The 21,653-nt window shown below is 45.2% G+C and overlaps 1 protein-coding gene across 3 annotated transcripts in view; it reads left to right on the forward strand.

The window, feature by feature from the left end:
- The window catches only part of NCOA7 (nuclear receptor coactivator 7), a 232,213-nt gene that overhangs the window by 50,071 nt on the left and 160,489 nt on the right, over positions 1 to 21,653 (forward strand). For 2 of the 3 annotated variants that reach the window (XM_073575760.1, XM_073575758.1), the window contains exon 2: positions 19,652 to 19,790. In XM_073575760.1, coding sequence (XP_073431861.1) covers positions 19,741 to 19,790 — 50 coding nt within the window. In that variant the 5' untranslated portion in view covers positions 19,652 to 19,740. The remainder of the gene's footprint in view (positions 1 to 19,651; positions 19,791 to 21,653) is intronic. The other variant, XM_073575759.1, reaches the window with a different exon arrangement.

Consider the following 21,653-nt stretch of genomic DNA (forward strand, 5'->3'; position numbering starts at 1 on the left):
AGGGGTAACGGATACTGATATTTAACAGTAATTTTGTTGAGGGCACGATAATCAATACAAGGTCTTAATGATCCATCCTTTTTGGCTAAAATAAAAAACGGCACCTAAGGGTGACGAGGATGGTCTAATATGACCCTTCTCCAACGCCTCCTTAATATAGGATCGCATAGCCTCGTGCTCGGGTACAGATAAATTGAAGAGCCGACCCTTGGGAAATTTACACCCCGGGCTCAGTTCAATAGCACAGTCATAACTCCTATGAGGAGGCAGAGACACAGACTCATTCTCACTAAATACATCATAAAAGTCCGCCAAATAATCAGGAACATCATGCGACTGAGGAGAGGTGGAAAACACTGGAGCCTTACTAAAGGCACACCGACAACCCCAACTCACCACAGACACAGATTTCCAATCCAAAACTGGATTATGAATTTGTAACCAGGGAAACCCCAGAACAATAGTATCATGCAGATTATGCAACACCAAAAATCTGCAATTTTCTTGATGGTCTGGGGCGACCCGCATTACCACCTGGGTCCAAAACTGAGGTTTATTTTTAGCCAAAGGAGTAGCATCAATCCCCCTCAAAGGGATAGGCGTCTGCAGAGGTGTCATCGGAAATCCACAACGTTTAGCAAAATCCAAGTCCATTAGGTTTAGGGCTGCTCCCGAATCCACAAAAGCCTTGGCGGAAAATGTGGACAGGGAGCAGATCAGAGTAATAGCCAGAAGAAACTTAGGTTGAACACCACCAACAGAAAACGTATGTGCAAAGCGTTTCTCTCGTTTAGGACAGACAGAAATAATATACGAGGCATCTCCACAGAAAAAGCACAACTTATTACGCCTTCTGAACTCCTGACGCTGCTCTCTGGAAAAAACTCTATCACATTGCATAGGTTCAGACATTTGTTCAACAGGTGGCAACACCTCTCGTGCAGCTTTACGTTCGCGCAAACGCCGATCAACCTGAATGGCTAATGACATAGAATCGTCAAGACCAGAGGGAACAGGAAATCCCACCATAGTATCTTTTACGGCTTCTGACAACCCCTTCCGAAAGAGAGCAGCCAAGGCATTATCATTCCAGGTAGTAAGTACTGCCCACTTTCGGAATTTTTGACAGTACAATTCTGCAGAATCACGACCCTAGTTCAATGCCAGCAGGGTCTTTTCATCCTGATCAATGGCATTAGGTTCGGCATACAACAACCCCAAGGCCTGAAAAAATGCGTTCACATTAGTCAGAATAGGATCATCTGGTTTCAAAGAAAACGCCCAATCCTGGGGATCGCCACGCAGCAAAGAGATGACAATTTTAACCTGCTGCGCGGAGCTCCCTGACGAGTTAGGCTTCAAGGCAAAATATAATTTACAATTATTTTTGAAATTCAAAAATTTAGACCGATCCCCAAAAAATACATCAGGTGTAGGAATCTTTGGTTCAGCAGCATGTGAATGAGCAAGGTAGGCGGAAATTCCCCGCACTTCCGCAGCGAGCTGCTCCACACGATCAGACAATTGCTTTATCTCCATTGAGAGAAAAAAAAAATTCCCCCTACGGCCTCAGAGATATAGAGGAAAAAATATACACACTTCTTTTTTTTTTTTTTTTTTTTTTACCCAATTCTTTCCTGCTGTTGAGTACCCTAGGATCTGCGGTATGGCGGGTGATTCTGTTATGATTGAGTCACGGTAGGAGGCAGACACAAAAATAGAAGCTACGTCCAGAAAACCAGAGAAGTTGGCAACTATCAGATTGCAGACCCCTGAACCTATCAACACAACTAGCAGTAGCCGTGGGGGGTTCCTACGATGCCCTAGACCCCTCGATCACAACCGGAGAGATAAATAGCCTAAAGACAGAAAAGGAAATCTAAACTGCCCCAGAGCAGACCCCAAAGTAAAAGGCAGCCCCCAACATATAATGACGGTGAAGCAAGATGAAAAAACACACAGATAGAAAGATAGGCTGAGCAAACGATGGGGCCCAAGCTAACTAAACAGAACAGGAAAGGAAGGTTGCTGTCTGCAATCTGCCAAAACCCTATCAAAGACATAAGCCAACAAGCTGATATGGAAAAAGACCCTGAAGCAGCTAGGCTTCAAAAACTAAATCAGCACTCAGGTAATTTCAGAAGACAGAGCTAAAGGAATTCAGCACACCCCAGCAGGGAATGGCAGAAATCCAGAAAATCAAAGCAAAACAAAGTCAAAGCACAAATGCAAAAAGCCGAGCAGATAACTTAGCTTTAGAAGAGCAGGAATTCAGACTGGTCTCCAAGGATCCCACAGAGAAATCACCCGCAGGGCAGAAGGGCGTCGGCAGCCTTATATCCAGTCAGTAACTCCACTCAGCCAGTCATCATCAGGCTCAGGTGTTTGATAATCAGGCTCACTACCTTTCTTTACCAGAAGAGGGAGTTCCTCGGGCCTCAGTAGTGAAGGGGAAAATGAACTCACAACAGCGGTGTCTAGCTGTAGCAGCTGATCCCACTGGGGAGAGAACACTAATGACAGGTGCGGGCAAGTACAGACGGGCATGACTGGTACTCTATTGGTCACAACTGACACACTGGCAGGCTGGCGTGCACGACTGGCACTTTGGCAGACAGGCGGGCAAGGCTGGCACTCTGGCAGGCAGGTAGGCACGGCTGGCACTCTGGCAGGCAGGTAGGCACGGCTGGCACTCTGGCAGGCAGGCGGGCACGGTTGGCACTCTGAAAGGCAGGCAGGCACAGCTGGCACTCTGGCAGGCAGGTGAACACTCTGGCAGGCAGGCGGGCACGGCTGGCACTCTGGCAGGCAGGCAGGCATGGGACAGGTAGGAACCAGTTCAGATTGGAGGGACCGGAACTGTAATGGGTAGGGGAGGAACACAGGCAGGTACGAGTAGTATAACAACAGGTAGGAACCAATTCAGACTGGAGGGAGAGAAAGTGTTAGGAACCAGTTCGCGGGACGGGAGCAGAGCAGAACCACAAGGTGTGGAACGGGAGCAGAGCAGAACCGCAAGGTGCTGAATGGGAACAGAGCAGAATCGGAAGGTGCGGAACAGGGCGGAGCAGATCCGCAAGGTGCGGAGCAAAGATCACAGCAGAGCCACAGGGTGCAGAACAGAGCCGCAGAGTGTGGAGCAAAGAGCAGAGCAGCGCCGCAGGATGCGGAGCAGAGCCACAGGGTGTGGAGCAAAGAGCAGAGCAGAGCCGCAGGGTGCAGAACAAAGATAGCGGAGCAGAAGGAGTAGACACAAGGCTACACAAAGCTGAGAAGATAAACCAAAAAAACTTGGATAAGGCTTAAGAAGGGAATATATAGAATAAGACCAATAATATATAAAAGTGGAGGCACAATAATATTAAAAACAATGCCTTTATTTGAGGTAATTTGGCAAACAAATGGCACTATAAGAAAAAGTGCCGGCACACATAAATATAACAATACACAAAATATAAATAAATAAATAAATAAAAACAAGTCTTATCCAAATTTTTTGGTTTATCTATTTCTGAGTGGTTTTGTCACTCCTTTAGGTTGGACGCATGAGCTTTTTATGATTTTTTTTCTACATTATTTGATATGTGTTAGATGTGTATATAATTTCTATATTTACATATTCTGTCTCATTTCCATCACGCCCTTTTTTGTTTGGTACTCCCCTCACAAAGCTAAGTAGGGAAGGGAACAGACAAGGACATGAACGGGTACAAGAAACATGAATTAGTAAAGATAAGGACGGACACGGGAACAAGCTCAAGACACAGGATTCAGGCCTGAGTATGCAGCCCTCAGGGAGGCAGAACAAAAGACACAACAAGCACAGAAACGGGTCTGAGTATGCAGCCCTCAGAGAGGCGGAAAACAGGACAAGACCTGGCAACTCAGCAACAAGGTACAGACTGGTAAAAAAAATTTCTCAGGCATCTTCCTATGTGTGGCGTTCCCTTAAGTATCCGATGCCTCTTGGCCATAGACTGGGGCCAAATTAGGGGCGTGCACACTGTCTCAATAAAACTTTCTGGCGCGGGTGCCGCCCCCTAAGCATACAGCCAGGAACTGTGCAGCAAGCAATGACATGAGATTCACAGCAAGGAGCCGGCAGAGGACAGAACTCAGCATGGCCCGGAGTGGTGAGTAAGATGGGAGATGTGAAGCCATGCAGTGATGCCGGCAGGGATGTTAGAGATGTCCTGGACTTTGTCACTGCCTTTTCACTGTGCGCCAAAAACAAGACTCCCAGGAACAAGAATTCTAGTCTAATTCAGCATTCTACCAGTTCCTTCTGTTCCCTGGCAACACATTGCCATGGATTTCATAATGGACCTGCCCCCCACTGAGGGTTACAACACCATCTGGGCCATTGTGGACCCAGATGGCTAACCCAAGATGGCTCACTTCATTCCTCTGATTGGCTTTCTCTGCACCCAAGCTCGCCATGCAGTTCTCTCCGTAAGTATTTCATCTCCATGGTCTTCCTCTCCACATTGTCTCTGATGGGGTCCCGTTCACATTGAAATTTTGAAAAGCTTTTTGCAAGCTGCTGAATGCTTGATTTCTCCTTTGCATATCATCTGCAGACCAGTGGACAACTGGAACAGGTCAGTCAGGTTCTAGACAACTACCTATGTCACTTTATCTGCCCGTCAAGATGTTTGGGTGCAGTTACTTCCCTGGGTGAAGTTTTCCTACGACAACCACTTTGGGGAGTCTTCCAAAGCATCTACATTTCTCCTTGTATATTCCTAGCATCCTCAAGTTCCCTCTACAGTACTATGTCTGCTTTGATTGGAGGGGTTTTGATCCTGAGGAGAGACCTTGGGAGCCTGCTGAAAACATCTGTAACCCTACCATTCTTGAGAGGTTTTTCCACGAATCTGGCCAAAAAAGGAGGGTACGGAAGGGGAGAGTACTGTCACATCGTTAACTCACTGTGGTCACCGCTCTGCTTCTCCTTATGTCAGGCCGTCTCACTGAGTTGCCTCTTACAGCACTCCCAAGATTGCTGCATTTTTCTTCTTTCTCCACTTGGCTATAGAGTGGCACAGGATTGTAACCCTGCTGTGTCCTGCAGAGTTTTGCTTCACTGTCCTCCCACCATTTCTTGCCTGAGTTTAGGTTCTAGTTTGAAGTCCACTTCTAGTTTCCTGTCAAGCTGTTTCCTGTTTAATCTCTCCTGTTACCGATTTGGTTTGTTAAATCGTCCTGTCTGATCTCTATGCTCCTGACCTCAACTTTGTAGTATGACCCTGAACAGGCTGCCCCACCCATGGACTGTCTGACCACATTTCTGCCTTGGCCCTCTGTACCCTGTAATCTTCCTCTGACCCCTTGGTCAGCTGATGCAGATCCAGGAACCACCCTGAAGTGGCACCTGGTGGCTAAGCTAACGACCAAGCCTATCGTCACCATCAGAGGCTCTATTAAAAACCAAGTAACCACTTGATCACGCCCCCCCAGGGTTAGCCCGGCCAGTGGCGCAGTGGGTTCACACCCAACGTCAACTTGTTTACCTGGAAATAATGTAACACCAGGCTCCAGCACTGCCTATGTTGTTTCTTGTATTTATTTTTACACTTCTACTTTCAGTACTCGTAAAACAGTGTGTGCACTGGAATCAGTACTCATCATAGCTGACAACATTCTTTTCAAGTATTTCAATGAGTAATTCAAGTACTTTTCTAATATAATAACAGTGTTTTTGTAAAGACACACACACACATACACACACTGTGTGTCTTTCTAGCGGTTGCTGCACGTGAGACACAGGACAGTCAGGGGATGCTCGGACACAGCAGTACGCGAGGTGCATGGAGCAGGACCTTGAAGATCATGTGACAGCCGGGGAGGTGCCAGGAGGGGGGCGGAGACAAGCTCCGTGAACAGGCGACGAGAGCCGACAGCTGGATGAGCGCCGAGTACGTAGTCAGGCAAGCCGAGGTCAGAAGCCGGGAAGGCGAGCAGTAGCCAGGGACAAGACAGAAGGATGATAGGTGACAAGCCGAAGTCGGTAGCCAGACAGGAGCGCTGGGCCAAAGGGCAAGACAGAGAGTGGTCAGGGACAGAGCCAGGAATCAGAACCTAGGAGTACAAAGCAGTACCGAATCAAGAGACATAAGAAGAAACAGAGTCTTAGCCGGGCATATACTGGAAAACACAGGCACACAGAGGCACAACGATATCAGCAACTCAAGCCCAGTAAGCAGAAGTATCACTGACACAGAACGAGGCCAGAAGAAGATCTAAATAGCCCTTCCTGAACCAAAGAGAGGCTAAACAAAGTTAACTCACACCTGACCAGGACGGGAGAAAAACCCCATCCTGTATCATGACGGTACCCCCTTCTCTGACTGAGCAGTGCCACAGTCGCTATAAAGCAATATATTTCCGCCATGTAAATACAGTGCTCCTGAACTCCAGTTTTATAATTTTTCATGTTTTTAGGTTGGCATCAGTGTAAACATTCATAAATGTAAAGTTTGTATATGATTTACACATTATAACTCAATGACTGCATTTGTAGAAATTATTAATTGGAACAATAGTTAAATTTTTAAGCACAGTCACCAATAATAGTTTGATGTAAGGACTCATGCAGACAACCGTATTTTCGGTCCAAGTGCAATCCAACAACATATGAGAGCAAATTTGCACCAATGTTCGTCTAAAGGGCCGTGCACATGTCAAATTTTTTCCTATTTATCTGATATCACTGTTCACAGGCCAAATTGGAGATGAAAACAGTTGAACTAAACTAATTTTGTAGTGCTGAAAATGAATATGATGTATAAATTTGCATGTCTGTTACATCATCTATTTAGTCTAGTGAATCTTCAGTGTTCTATCATCTTAGGGTGACCAATGAAAAAATGCCAACTCAGCTCATAATCCTAATTACAGTTGCATCACCTACTTTTATAAATGCCAGGAGCCATTTGGTGAGCTGCATTTCTTGCTACATGTTCACAGACTTACCAGTGGAAAAGCCAAACTTCACATGCCACAAATGCAAGCTTGTGTCCCTGTTGGAGGAAAAGTTGCAAAATCTCGAAGAGAGGTTAGCTACGTTGAAGATCATTAAGGAAGGTGAAGAGTTCTTAGACAGAGCAGAATTATCTCTTCATGTTACAGAAAGAGAAGTAATTTGAAGTGCACCTGAAGAAACAGAGGAATGGAAGCATGTGACCCAGAGAAGCAGGAAGATCGGGAAGCAGTCAGCACCCATACTCCTCAGGAACCAGTACCAGGCTCCCACGCCGAATGATGAAGAAATACATCAGAATAAGACTTTGCCCACAAACAGCAACCTTGTACGCCTTCAGAATCCTTCTGGATGGAGAAAGAAAAATGTTGTGAAGAAGAAACGGAGAGTGGTGGTCATGGGGGATTCCCTGTTGAGAGGAACAGAGGCCGCTATCTGCAGACCGGATATAACCTCAAGAGAAATATGCTGTCTTCCAGGTGCAAAAATTAAAGATGTGTTTGACAGGATATCAGGACTCTTCAGACCTACAGATGACTACCCATTCCTGCTAATACATGTGGGGACAAATGACACAGCAAGAAACTACCTGGAAACCATCTGCAGTGGCTTTGAAAACTTAGGCAAGAAAGTAAAAGAACTGGGAACGCAGGTGGTCTTCTCTTCCATCCTCCCAGTGGATGGCCATTGACCAAGGAGGTGGAATAAGATTCTGCAGGTGAACAACTGGCTACGTTGATGGTGCCGTCAGCAGCGATTTGGATTTCTGGATCACGGAGTGAATTACCTTTACAATGGACTACTTGCTAGAGATGGGGTGCACGTTACGAAGACTGGAAAACAAGTATTTGGAAGTCACCTTGCTACACTTGTAAGGAGAGCTTTAAACTAGAACAACATGGGAAGGGAAGCAAAAGACCAGAAAAAGCCATACACCTGACAAATGCTATTGAGAACTCTGCTATTAGAAATGGGAGGAAAGAACAAAGACAAAAAAATCTAAATAATGAAAATATCGGAGAAAGAGAAACCAATCACAAACTAAAATGTTTCTATACTAATGCACAAAGCATGAGCAACAAACAAGGAGAAATGGAACTACTAACACAGGAAAAGAAATATGTAATTGGAATCACTGAAACTTGGTGGGACAACACACATGATTGGAATACAAGGCTAGAAGGATACAACTTATTTGCAAGAAACAGACTTGATAAACGAGGAGGAGGTGTCGAATTGTATGTTAGAAACGCATATATTTGCACAGAGATTGAAGCTTCAGAGACTGGGAGTTCTGTGGAAACTGTTTGGGTAAGAATACAAGGACAGAACAATGGAAAGGACACCATTGTAGGCATTTACTACAGGCCGCCTGTGCAAGCTGAAGATATGGATGAACTCTTTATGCATCAAATGGCCAAGTTCTCCAAAAAATATGACATAGTTGTCATGGGAGATTTCAACTATCCAGACATTTGTAGGGAATCTCTCTCAGGCAAAACTAACAGGTCAAGGAAATTCTTATCCTCTCTTGCTGACAACTTTATCTTCCAAAAGGTAGGGGAGAAAACAAGTGTCATGGTTAGAACATGGTTAATGTCCTGGTTTCTTAGGGTTAATTTTGCTGGCCTCCCTTTGGATATGGGAGGGGTATTTATACTCACTCCAGACTAGGATTCCCTGTCAGCTATACTGTTATTCTGGCTGTGTTTCTGACCCCCTGGTGTGCTGGTAAACTGCATTGCTTGTTTGATTCCCGTTTATGAACCGGTCTGTCCCTTCACTCTGTTCTCTGTTTCACGTTTTGGTACTATTGTCTTCTCTGCTTCTGACCTCCTGGCTTGGCTATTGTTACTCCGTTACCGTTTGCCCCTTTTGTACCGTCTATTGCCCGTTCTGGTTTTCTGATCTATTGCTACGTCCTGACTATCCGCTCTGGTTAACCCTTTGGTACTGTCCTGCTATCTCGAGCTTTGACCCCGGCTTGATCTGGTTTACATCCCTGTCTATGCCCCTTGGTAACTTGTCCCGTAGTTACCTTTCTAGGAGTCTCCCTGCAGCTCCTAGCTCTGTGGATTTTAGGCCACGCCCCCAGCAGTCACGTCTGAAGCACGCATCATCACCGCTGCTGCCCTGCTCCACAAATATCTTTGAGCACTGTTTTTGTACTCAGGACACGCGCACTGGCTCAGTGAGCAAGTGCAGTGCGGTGTTCCTGACAACAAGGGGATCTGCTACCTTGGATCTATTCCTTATAAACAGGGAGGAAATAGTTGAGGAGGTAAAAGTGGATGGGACCCTAGGAGGTAGCGACCATGCTATTTTAGAATTTTGGATAACTAGAGGAGGAAGACCTGTGAAGGCCCAGACGTCAAGGTTAGATTTCAGAACTGCAGATTTTAAGGGACTCAGAAAGAGAATTGGAGGGATCCAATGGCTGGATATCCTTAAAGACAAAAATGTCCAGGAAGGATGGGAAATCTTGAAAAATGAAATTCACAAAGCACAATTGTTAACAATTCCGAAAAGAGGGAAGAATAGGAAGCATTTAAGGAAACCAGGATGGATGAACACAGAACTTAAGCACATGCTAAAAAGGAAGAAAGAAATGTTTATAAAATGGAAAGAGGGAGGCATATCTAAAGAAGAATATAATGCTGTCTGCAGAACCTGCAGGGCACAAATCAAATTATCTAAAGCTGACAATGAATTGAGGCTTGCAAGAGACGTCAAAAGCAATAATAAAGGATTTTGGGGATATGTAAAAAGTAAAAGAAAAGTCAAAGATGCTATAGGATTTTTACAGGATAAAAATGATGAAATGGTAAGACAGGATGTTGAGAAGGCCGAACTTTTAAATTCCTATTTTGTGTCAGGAACACCGCACTACACTTGCTCACTGAGCCAGTACGCATGGCCTGAGTACAGAAACAGTGCTAAAAGATACCTGTGGAGCAGGGCAGCAGAGGTGACAATGCGTGCTTCAAACTATCGGTGTCAGGATCCTGTCAGCGCCGGAAAGTAAAGATGCACAGGACCTGAGGACACTGAAGTTAGCAAGCTGGCACGACTGCAAGGGGGAGGGGCTTAGCATCCTGCTTTCAGATATGACAGGACACCATACAACAACTCAGAGTCAGGCAAAACGAAGGTCACACACAGTACGGGTTAAACGAGGCACAGGAGGGACAAACAGACGGGTGGTCAGACAAAGCCAAAGGTCATACACAAGAGGGCGACGTGGTACCAAGAGGACGAGCAGAGAGAAGTCGGGTCACAAGCAGAGAGTCATACACGAGAGGTAGCGCAGTACAAGAGGGACAGGCAGAACTCGTAACAGGGACAGAACCGGATCAAAACCAAACAAGCAAGCAAGATATCAGGTACAAGGCTCACGTACGCACAAGGTCAACTAACTCAGCCGAGGGCAGGAGTATAACTGACACCGGATATAGGTCCAGTGAGCATTAAATAGCCGCTCTCTGCCAGAGAGAGGCGGAACAATTAACCCCCAGTCTGGTCAGGACGGGCCAAAGCGAAACCCCGTCCTGGATCATGACAGTACCCTCCTCTCAATGGGGGCCACCGGACCCCCAGGTCTATCAGGGTACTTGGCGTGAAAGGCCCGGACCAACCGATCCACATGGACTGATCGAGCAGGAACCCACGACCGTTCTTCAGGACCGTAGCCTTTCCAATGTTCCAGATATTGAAGAGCACGACGGACCAACCTGAAGACGACAATTCGTTCCACCTCGTACTCCGACTGCCCGTCTACCAAAACCGGTGGTGGGGAAGCTGATGATCCCTCCTTATCGGACCTCACAGGTTTCAAAAGGGCCCTATAGAAAACATTTGGGATCCGCAGAGATGGCGGGAGACGCAACCGAAAAGCCACCGAGTTAACTGCTTCGGTAATTTCATAGGGACCTATAAACTTGGGTCCAAGTTTCGCAGAGGGGACCTTGAGCCTTATATTCTTGGTGGACAACCATACCTTATCCGCAATCTGAAACACCGGTCACGCGGATCGTTTTTTGTCCGCAAAAAAATTTAAATTTGTCCTGGGCCTTCGTAATGTTACTCTGGACCTCCCGCCATACCTCCCCCAACCGCTGGATCGTCTCATCCGCCCCAGGACACCCAGAATTCAAACGGGAAAATTCTCCAAAATGAGGATGAAACCCATAATTGCAGAAAAAAGGAGATGTACCCGTAGACTGGTTAACGCGGTTGTTAAATGCAAACTCAGCCACCGGTAACACAGAGCACCAATCATCTTGTCGGTCCGAGGTCAAGCAATGCAGAATTTGCTCCAGAGACTGATTGGTCCGTTCGGTCTGCCCATTAGTCTCAGGATGATAAGTGGATGAAAAGGACAGACCAATACCCAACCTCTTACAAAAAGCCCTCCAAAATCTGGAAACAAACTGCACTCCTCTATCAGACACCACATTCAAGGGTGCCCCATGCAACCGCACCACATGCTCAACAAACAATCTGGATAATGTAGATGGTAAGCACTCGGCCAGAGAGTTTGAGTTCGCGGTGCCAGTGAAAAGGAACGGATAGTCCCAGGATTGCATAAACAATATAGAGTCACTGCACACGCTGGTTATGCTTAAGGTGAAGTAAATTTATTGCTTGACGGTGAGGAAGCGACATCTAACAACGTTTCGGCCACATCGGCCTTTATCACAAAGTCGCTGTAATAAAATACATACATAAAAATATCAAAAAATGTACACTTTATACAAAATATATACACATAGTATCCAGAAAGCATGGAATATAAGCACTAGAATTACTTGGGAGGATGTGGAGACATTAAACACGTGAGAATGAGAGATAACGCGGTAGATAAGAAACTGTATGGAACAACATGGAGGAGCGTGGTCATACCCTTTTCAATTGAATGTAGGGTCTGTTTTCACCAAATCGGTAGTGTCACTGCTAGGCATAAATGAGTTGATAGCATATTCTGTAAGTAGGGATAGATGAACATATCGTTAGGGTAACATAAATAAAGTAAAAAATGAAAAATAAAAATTAAAAATAAAAAATAAAAATTGAAAATAGATCAAGTATTGAACTTGGTGTCTGGAGGACGGATGGATAGGAAAGATTAACCAGCGTCTATAAAGATATGCCTAGGTATCTAGCCGTCCAGACAAAAGCTACATTCTATTTAGGGAAAACAAAGAAATATACCAGAGTTGCCGATAAATCCTGTTCCTTGAGGAGGTGGTGGACTGGTGAATATGCCACAGCTAAATGAAGGAGAAGGGGTACATTAGGGATATGGCAGGATTGGTGGTCCTGGGTTGGGACCATATTCAAGTTGGTGGTACAGCGGTGGTCCTGGGTTGGGACCATATTCAAGTTGGTGGTACAGCGGTGGTCCCTATGGGACGGTACTTACAATTATTGGTGGCGCAGTGAAGTAAGAAGTCTGCACAGTGGTGCCAGAGCAGTGAGTGGACGCTGAATCGCAGGTTGTACTTTTTATTCTGTCTGGTCCGGTCATGTGACCGGAAGTGACGTCAGACGCCGGCGCGTGCGCATTGGAGCACGGCCGTGGTGTCTCACAGTGATCCCCACCAAGAAAATGGCGCTGGCTGTCAACACATGCGCAGTAAAGCGCAGTCAGAAAAAATCTAATGAAGCCACGCAGAGGCTGCTGTGGCTCTGAATGGGACACACGCATTTGGGGGGGAGGTGCAGTGTGCTGTAAATAAAAAGGCTGGGCAGTTGATATATGGAATCAGATATAAACGAACAGTATTATTGCAAATCATATACATAGACATATAGCATTTAAATTATGTAGGAGTCCAAACTTAAATAAACATAGAAAATAAAAGAAATGAAAAGAGTAATATATGACCTAGGGGTGAGAAGGTGATGTGGATGGGAAAAGTTGTGAACTCAAATCAGATGAAACAATCTGGACAATGTTTCCGCATTAGGTAGAGCTGCCAAAGGTACAAAATGTGCCTGCTTATTAAACCTGTCCACCACAACCCAAACGATGGTATTACCCTTGGAGGGGGGAAGGTTGGTGATAAAATCCATGGACAAATGCGTCCATGGTCTCTCAGGAGTTGGCAGTGGTACCAATTCCCCGGCCGGCCGGTTATGGGTTTTTTTTTGCATGAGCACAAACATCACATGCAGACACATAGTCCCCAACATCAGAGGCTAAAGAAGACCACCAGAATACACTAGCAATAGCCTTCCGGGTAGCCGAGATCCCTGGATGTCCACCCAGAACTGAGTCATGGAACTCCCGGAGGACCTTGAGGCGAAACTGAGCTGGCACGAAAAGTTTATCCACAGGCTTAGTCGGAGGTGCAAGAGACTGAGCTTCCCGAATCTCCCGTTCCAACATATTAGAAATATCTGCCGCCACCACCACCCCAGGCTGAAGAATGGAGGATGGAGGTTCCGGGGGGGACACCGGATCTAGACTGCGTGACAAGGCATCCGCTCTGACATTTTTAGATCCTGGCCGAAAAGTGATCGAGAAGTTGAATCGGGAAAAAAAAAGTGACCATCTAGCCTATCTGGGAGTCAACCTTTTGGCTGACTCAATGTAAGCTAGGTTTTTGTGGTCCATAATTACGGTTATAGGGTGGACAGCACCATCCAAAAAATGCCTCCATTCTTCAAAGGCCAACTTTACGGCCAGAAGTTCTCGATTCCCCACATCATAGTTTCTCTCCGCAGGGGAGAACTTCTTCGAGAAAAAGGCGCAAGGTCTCAAATTGGTCAAAGAGGTGGGTCCCCCTGGGACAATACCACCCCCACCTCTGAGGCATCTACCTCAACAATAAATGGTTCAGACGGTTCCGGTTGAATAAGAAGCGGGGCAGACATGAAACATTTTTTTAAAAACTGAAACGCCACTACCGCTGCAGTTGACCAATTCTTGATATCGGCCCCCTTGAGTTATGTCTGTGAGGTGTTTAACCACTTGTGAGAACCCCCTTATAAATTTACGGTAGTAATTGGCGAATCCTAGGAAGCGCTGCAGAGCCTTCAAATCACAAGGTTGAACCCACTCGACAATGGCCTGCACCTTATTAGGATCCATGCGATACCCTTCAGCAGACACAATGAACCCCAGAAAAGACAGTTCTTGGACGAAAAATAAGCATTTTTCTAATTTAGCAAAGAGACAGTTCTCCCGGAGCCTTTGGAGAACTGCCCTAACATGAGCAATGTGAGCCTGTTTATCAGGAGAGTAGATCAATATGTCATCCAAATATACCACCATAAAACGTCCAATGAAATCAGAGAACACATGATTAATGAAATTTTGGAAAACCGCTGGAGCATTGGTCAGGCAGAAAGGCATGACCAAATTTTCAAACCACCCTTCAGTAGTGAGAAAAGCGGTTTTCCACTCATCTCCGTCCCGGACTCGGATAAGGTTATACGCTCCCCGTAGATCTAACTTTGAAAACCACTTAGCTCCGGACAACTGGTTGTATAAATCAGGAATAAGTGGAAGGGGATACATATTCCTCACAGTTATCTTATTTAACTCACGAAAATCGAGGCATGGTCGTAAACCACCGTCTTTTTTCTTTACAAAAAAGAACCCCGCCTCCACGGGAGAAACAGAAGGACGAATGTGTCCCTTACGGAGACTCTCGGAAATATATTCTTTCATCGCGGCCCGATCTGGACCCGAAAGGTTATACAAGCGGGCTTTGGGCAATTTAGCACCTGGAACCAGGTCAACGGCACAATCAAATGGGCGGTGTGGTGGTAAAACCTCAGCCCCTTTTTCGGAGAAAACGTCTGTATAGTCTTTCAAGCACTCCGGAATACCTTCCAGACCCACGGAAGACACAGACACCATAACGACATTTTTCAGAACAATAGGGACCCCATTTAACAATGTCCCGAGATTCCCAATTAATCACAGGATTATGCAATTGTAACCAGGGGAACCCCAACACCAGTCCCGCAGGCAGGTTGTCCATCACAAAACATGAAATGTGTTCCTGGTGTAAGGAACTCACTTTAAGGAGAAACTCTTCAGTACGAAACATAACATTATTCTTAACCAGTGGTGCTTTGTCAATGGCAACAATGTGAATAGGAGTCTCCAACCTAACTGTCCCTAACTTACACAAGACCACCAAGTCAGAGTCAATAAAGTTCAATGATGATCCGCAATCCACGAAGTGGATGTAGAGACACTCCCACAACAAAGTTCCACTTGCAACAGCATTTTTGAAAAGGCAGAAAAGGGTACCTGAGAGCCTGGGTGACCTCCACGACAATCACCCGGGCTCAGTCGCTTGTTGGTTAGTGGACGGGAGTGGCAATCCTTTTTCCAATGTCCAGCATCGCCACAGTGAAAACAACATTTTCCCACGCGCCGTTGTCTCCTTTCGTTCCCTTTGAGGTCGATGGTTCCCATCTCCATGGTTTCCAATGTAGGACAGGCTCCCCTTCTTTGGGAGAATAACGGTGTCTCAATTTGCATCACTGCCCTCGCCCGTAGCCTGTGATCCATTCGGACGGCCTGTGTCATAGCCTCCTCCAAGGAATCAGGCAGAGGGTGGAGAGCCAAGGCGTCTTTCAGATGTTCAGACAGGCCTCTACGGAACAAACCCCGGAGGGCGGCATCATTCCAGCAGACCTCAGCAGCCCAGCGCCTGAACTCTGAACAAAACCACTCGGCTGAGTGCTTCCCCTGGCACACACTCATCACCATGTCCTCAGCCATACGTATCTGATCAGGCTCATCATAAATATGCCCCAGGGCCTCAAAAAATGCATCCACATTCATTCGCTCAGGGGCCGTGGTCGAAAGGGAGAAAGCCCAAGCCTGGGGAGCTCCCCTTAACAGAGACATAATGACCCCCACTCTCTGACCTTCATCCCCAGAAGAGTGTGGTCTCAATGAAAAAAAAAAGCTTACAGCCCTCCTTGAAAACTCTGAACTTCTTTTTATCTCCAGAAAAGGTATCCGGTAACTTAACCGGACACTCAGGGGAACTAATGTAACATCCCGAGCCCTCGATCAGAATACCCCCTGCACAGTGTCAGCGATCAGCTGCTGAGACTGAGCCAGGACTTGTTGTTCTCCAATGAGTTTCTGAGACATCTGAGTCAGGTGCTTTACCTGCTCAGAAAGAGCGTGCATAGGATCCATCACATACACAGGATAAGGGGAGCAGAGAAAAGAAAATGGTAATGGTCAGTTATAATGTCAGGAACACCGCACTACACTTGCTCACTGAGCCAGTATGCATGTCCTGAGTACAGAAACAATGCTAAAAGATACCTGTGGAGCAGGGCAGCAGAGGTGACAATGCGTGCTTCAAACTATCGGTGTCAGGATCCTGTCAGCGCCAGAAAGTAAAGATGCACAGGACCTGAGGACACTGAAGTTAGCAAGCTGGCACAGGACCTATGGTCAAGTGACTGCAAGGGGGAGGGGCTTAGCGTCCTGCTTTCAGAGATGACAGGACACCATACAACAACTCAGAGTCAGGCAAAACGAAGGTCACACACAGTGCGGGCAAACGAGGCATAGGAGGGACAAACAGACGGGTAGTCAGACAAAACCAAAGGTCATACACAAGAGGGCGACATGGTACTAAGGGGACGAGCAGAGAGAAGTCGGGTCACAAGCAGAGAGTCATACACGAGAGGTAGCGCAATACAAGAGGGACAGGCAGAACTCGTAACAGGGACAGAACCGGATCAAGACCAAACAAGCAAGCAAGATATCAGGCACAAGGCACACATACGCACAAGGTCAACTAACTCAGCCGAGGGCAGGAGTATAACTGACACCGGACCTAGGTCCAGTGAGCATTAAATAGCCGCCCTCTGCCAGAGAGAGGCGGAACAATTAACCCCCAGTCTGATCAGGACGGGCCAAAGCGAAACCCCATCCTGGATCATGACATTTTGCATCTGGAAATGTAACATCAACTGTTCTTCACTGTCCTATTAAGGGAATAGAAGAATCCAGGATATCTATAAACAGAAAGATAGTGAGGAAACACTTAGCTAACTTAAATGAATTGAAGTCTCCAGGTCCAGATGAATTACACCCCAGAGTACTGAAGGAGATAGCAGAAGAAATTTTTGAACCCCTCTCCATAATCTTTGAAAATTCTTGGAGAACAGCAGAAGTCCCAGAAGACTGCAGAAGAGCAAATGTTGTTTCTATCTTCAAAAAGGGGAAGAAGGTGGACCCAGGCAACTATAGGCCAGTGAGTCTGACTTCTATACCATGAAAGATCTTTGAGCAAATTATTAAACAACCTGTATGTCAGTACCTGAATAAGAATGAAGTGATTAAACAGAGTCAGCATGGGTCTGTAACTAATAAGTCATGTCAGACTAACTTAATTTCCTTCTATGATGTAATCACTGATTGGGTGGATCAGGGAAATGCTGTAGATATAGTATATCTTGACTTCAGCAAAGCATTTGACAAAGTATCTCACACAATCCTTATTGAAAAAATGACTAGGTATGGAATGGACAAGGCAACTGTTAGGTGGATTCATAACTGGCTTAGTGATCAGACCCAAAGAGCGGTCGTAAATGGCTGCACATCCAGTTGGAAGAATGTCTCAAGTGGGGTACCACAGGGCTCTGTCCTGGGCCCTGTATTGTTCAACATCTTTATCAACTATTTAGATGAAGGAATTGAGGGTAAACTGATTAAATTTGCTGATGACACAAAGCTAGGAGGGATAGCTAATACTAGAGAAGAGAGAGAGGATTCAAAAAGATATAAATAAACTGGAGCAGTGGGCAGCAACTAACAGAATGGTTTTTAACAGGGAAAAATGCAAAGTACTACATCTGGGAAATAAAAATGATAAAAGCATATACAGAATGGCTTATACCGCCGAAACGTGCATCGGGGTGGATGCTCTGTGACCGGTTCCTGCTTCCCCATTAGGTACTATGCATATTACTGTTAATTCTACTTAAATACATTGGGTGCGTTATTTCTACAACTAATTTTGTTAATTGGGCTATGTGCAATATATCATGTATGTACATTTATGTACTTAATACTATACATGTATATTTATTGTGTATGCTTTCATTTAGTCATATAGCTGCTATGATATTGATATATTGGTCACTTTGTGCGTCCTATCTCCACATGTGCCACTAGGTGGAATCTCTTCCCTCGTACCCATTTACCCCAATAAATATTTTTGCATATTCATATGATTTCTATTGTATTTTTTGTGATCGTTTATTTTCTTTTTTGTATATATAAATTCCTGTCTGTGTTCATCAGCTCATGAAATACATTTACATTTGACCAGCTTGCTTTTTCCGAAATTGCCTGCGCCCCCGACGACCAATGTGCAAAAATTTTGCACGAGCCAAGCTAGTTATATGTATCAGTAAACTGAAAACTCTTTGATAACATAGACACAAGAGCCAACTAAGAATATTCATTGTCAGGTTTGAATTCAGGAGGTCGAAATAATTAAGAAATGGCTCAATTCATAACTCAACCTGACAACTTTTGAAAATATGTAGAATAGTGTATTCAGATCGCACTCGGCCATGCAAGTCAATGAGTTTGTGGAAAACATCGGACTGCTCTCGGATGACATCTGAGTACAGTCCAATTTCCATGGACTAACAGAATGGAGAAGATGGAGAATTATTTTTTCTCTTTCTTCTCCTCATCTGTGAAAATCAGATCACGTTATGTTCACACTCTGGTCAGAGTTTGATTAGTGTGTGCTTTTTATAATTGACCCGATTTTCTCAGATGAGAGAATACATTGTCGTCTGCACCTGCCCTAATACAAACTAGTGTGAAACCCAGTGTAAACAATAAAGGAGCTGCAGTACTCGTTTGAACCACCACGTCCCTTTAAACAATTAAAACAGTGAGGGTGCGAAGAGTTGTATTCCCACCAGTCTAATATTGATGGCATATCCCAAGAATATGTTAATCAGTGTTAAAAACCTGAAAAACCCCTTTAATGATTATAATCTAAAGGCTCCTTTACATGTACCGACAATCTTTGTCGTGAACATATCACCCCATGCAAATGGGATGTGCTGCTCACAACGTGCATGCAGTATGGGGACAGAAAGATTTTATTTACTGTCATTCTATCCCCATACAGATTCGTCAGTTCTGGCCAACCAGACCAAGGGTTTAAAGGCGTATCTATTATAAAGGCAGCCTGTGTGACTTCGGAAAAGGCCCCAGCTCAGGCTGGCTCGACCTCCTTTTTCTATGAGTTAAGTGGACTTACACATGACATTACATGACCAGTAATGGGTTGCAGAAATGTTAAAGTCAGTTAGAACCAAAGTGCAGTGAAACGTGTTAAACGCATCGGAGCAGTGTGCAGCTATATGGAATTTGACAATTCAGAAAGGCACCTGCAGGCAGAAGTTGTGCAATGGTCTACTCCTAATATTTACCACAGACTTTGTAACTAAATAATTGTGCCTATTGTGTGCATGATTTTTTATGCAGTGGTTATGTTTTTCTGTTGGCACACTGTGCGCGGCATGTGACCCACTTTATGTCTCTGAAGTTTATTGCTCCCTCTGTCAGGAGAAGCAGTTGATTCCTGATCACTCAGAGAGCAGGTTATCTGTTCAGGTCTTTAAATAAACTTTTTTGTGTTGTTAAAGCAGGAAGAAAAGCAGTGGAAATGAAGCAGTGAATGGAAAACCATCTCTTTTAACTCAGGAACTTGTTCTGGCTGCTCACAGTATATATCATGGACAGCAAGGAAGAAAAGAAGGAGAGAAGACCAGGCTACTTTTCGAGGTTGGTTGTTTTATTGGTGAAATTACAATGTATGTTCTTAAGCTGGCCATACACATTAGATGTGCAGTATATCGGCCATGCCTGCCAATTTCATCAGAACCAGGTGGCCATCAAATGTATATGGAGGCCTTTCCAATCTCCCCTGAAGGTAGATGACCGGTGAGGTTAGGATCTGTCATGTTTGATTTCAGCTGCCTAATCTTCTTATTCTTGGGGTGAGAATCTGCCAGAGAGGTGCATATCTGGTAGCGGGTCACTCCCCTTTCCTGACAACTTGTGAAAATTTAAGCTAGTGTTCATGTGTATAGGGAGGTTGAGTGATCTAGCTGTTGGCCAAGCAAGCATTTGGTCAACGGTTATCTAAAGTGTATTGGCTGACACTTGGTTCTCTTGACTCCGCCATACACAGGAAATACTCAATTTGACCAAGCATTAGTAGGTTTTCAGCGGAGAGGGGGGAGAAAGCTGCTGTCAGGCATCTTCTATTCCAAGAAACAAAAGGGTCGAATGTTTGAAACTGTCCAGTGTTCCACAGGGAAAGCTATAAAGGCCCTTTGTGCACATTAGCTGTATACAAGTAATATGACAGCTTACAATATTATATAGTCATATCTAATAAGTTGTATTATTTTTGTTAATACAGCATGGTGGCTCAGTGGTTAGCCCTACAGCCATGCTGCGCTGGGGTCCTGGGTTCAAATCCCACCAAGGGCAATATCTGCAAGGAGTTTTTATGTTCTCCCCGTGTTTGCGTGGGTTTCCTCCCACATTCCAAAGATATACTGATAGGGAATTTAGATTGTGAGCCCCATCTGGGACAGCGATGATGATGTATGTAAAGCGCTGCGGAATATGTTAGCGCTATATAAAAAAAAAAAATAATAAGTTAATTGCACAATAGTTAAAAAAAAGTCCAGTCATGAAAAATTATATTAAAAACAACTTAAGCCCTTATACACCTTTTAATGGCAGCAATTATGGGTACTTATTCCTCAGCACCTCTTTTTAACGGCGCTGAGAAATAAGGGTATAGCGCCCCACAGCATCGGAAAATCTCCTGGGTCTCAGCTACAGGGGGTAGCTGAGACTCTGGAGGACATGATTCGGGCCGTTTTTTACTGTCCCCTGTCACATGATCGCTGTTATTCACCAAATAACGGCAATCACAAAAAAAGTCCAATTTACAATTAATTTCTCTCCCCTCTGATATGATCTAGCATATCAGAGAAGAGAGAAATGGGGTCGCCCGAGCCCCCCCGGTACCTCCGCCATCCCCGGCCCCTTCTGCTCCGCTACCCGGTCCTAGAAAGAAAGTGGCGGGAGCATGCGCAGTGCGCCCACCAAGATCTGCCAGCCGGTGCCCGGCAACAATAGGAAATTTTTACTGTTGGTTCATTTTGATCACTGTGATAGACCCTATCAAAGTAATCAAAGTAACACAAATAGTAAATAAAACCCTCCTTTGTCACCCCCATAGATAAAAATGATGAACATTTTTTTCCACTCTTTGTAGTTAGGGTTAGGGCTGGGGTTAGCGCTGTGGTTAGGAATGGAGTTTGGGTTAGGGATGCATTAGGGTTAGGGTTGGCTTTAGGGTTGTGTTAGGGTTGGGGTTAGGGTTGTGTTAGGGCTAAGGTTGAGGTTAGGGTTGTGCTAGGGTTAGTATTAGGGATGGAGTTAGAATTGGGTTTTTTTCAAGAGTAAAAAGAAAAAGTGATGACACTATGATAGCTAGTGTTGAACACAAGTGCTTGCTACTCCAGTTTGCATTGGGTGCTCTGGTATGCACAGAGTATCGCGGATCCCTGTATGTTTTTTGGAGTTTCTAACAGCCATGAAACATGCAGGGCAGGAACTCGAGTA

The sequence above is a fragment of the Dendrobates tinctorius genome, unplaced genomic scaffold, assembly GCF_039654945.1.
Source record: "Dendrobates tinctorius isolate UK_male_01 unplaced genomic scaffold, ASM3965494v1 ptg000046l, whole genome shotgun sequence".
Lineage (NCBI taxonomy): Eukaryota > Metazoa > Chordata > Amphibia > Anura > Dendrobatidae > Dendrobates > Dendrobates tinctorius.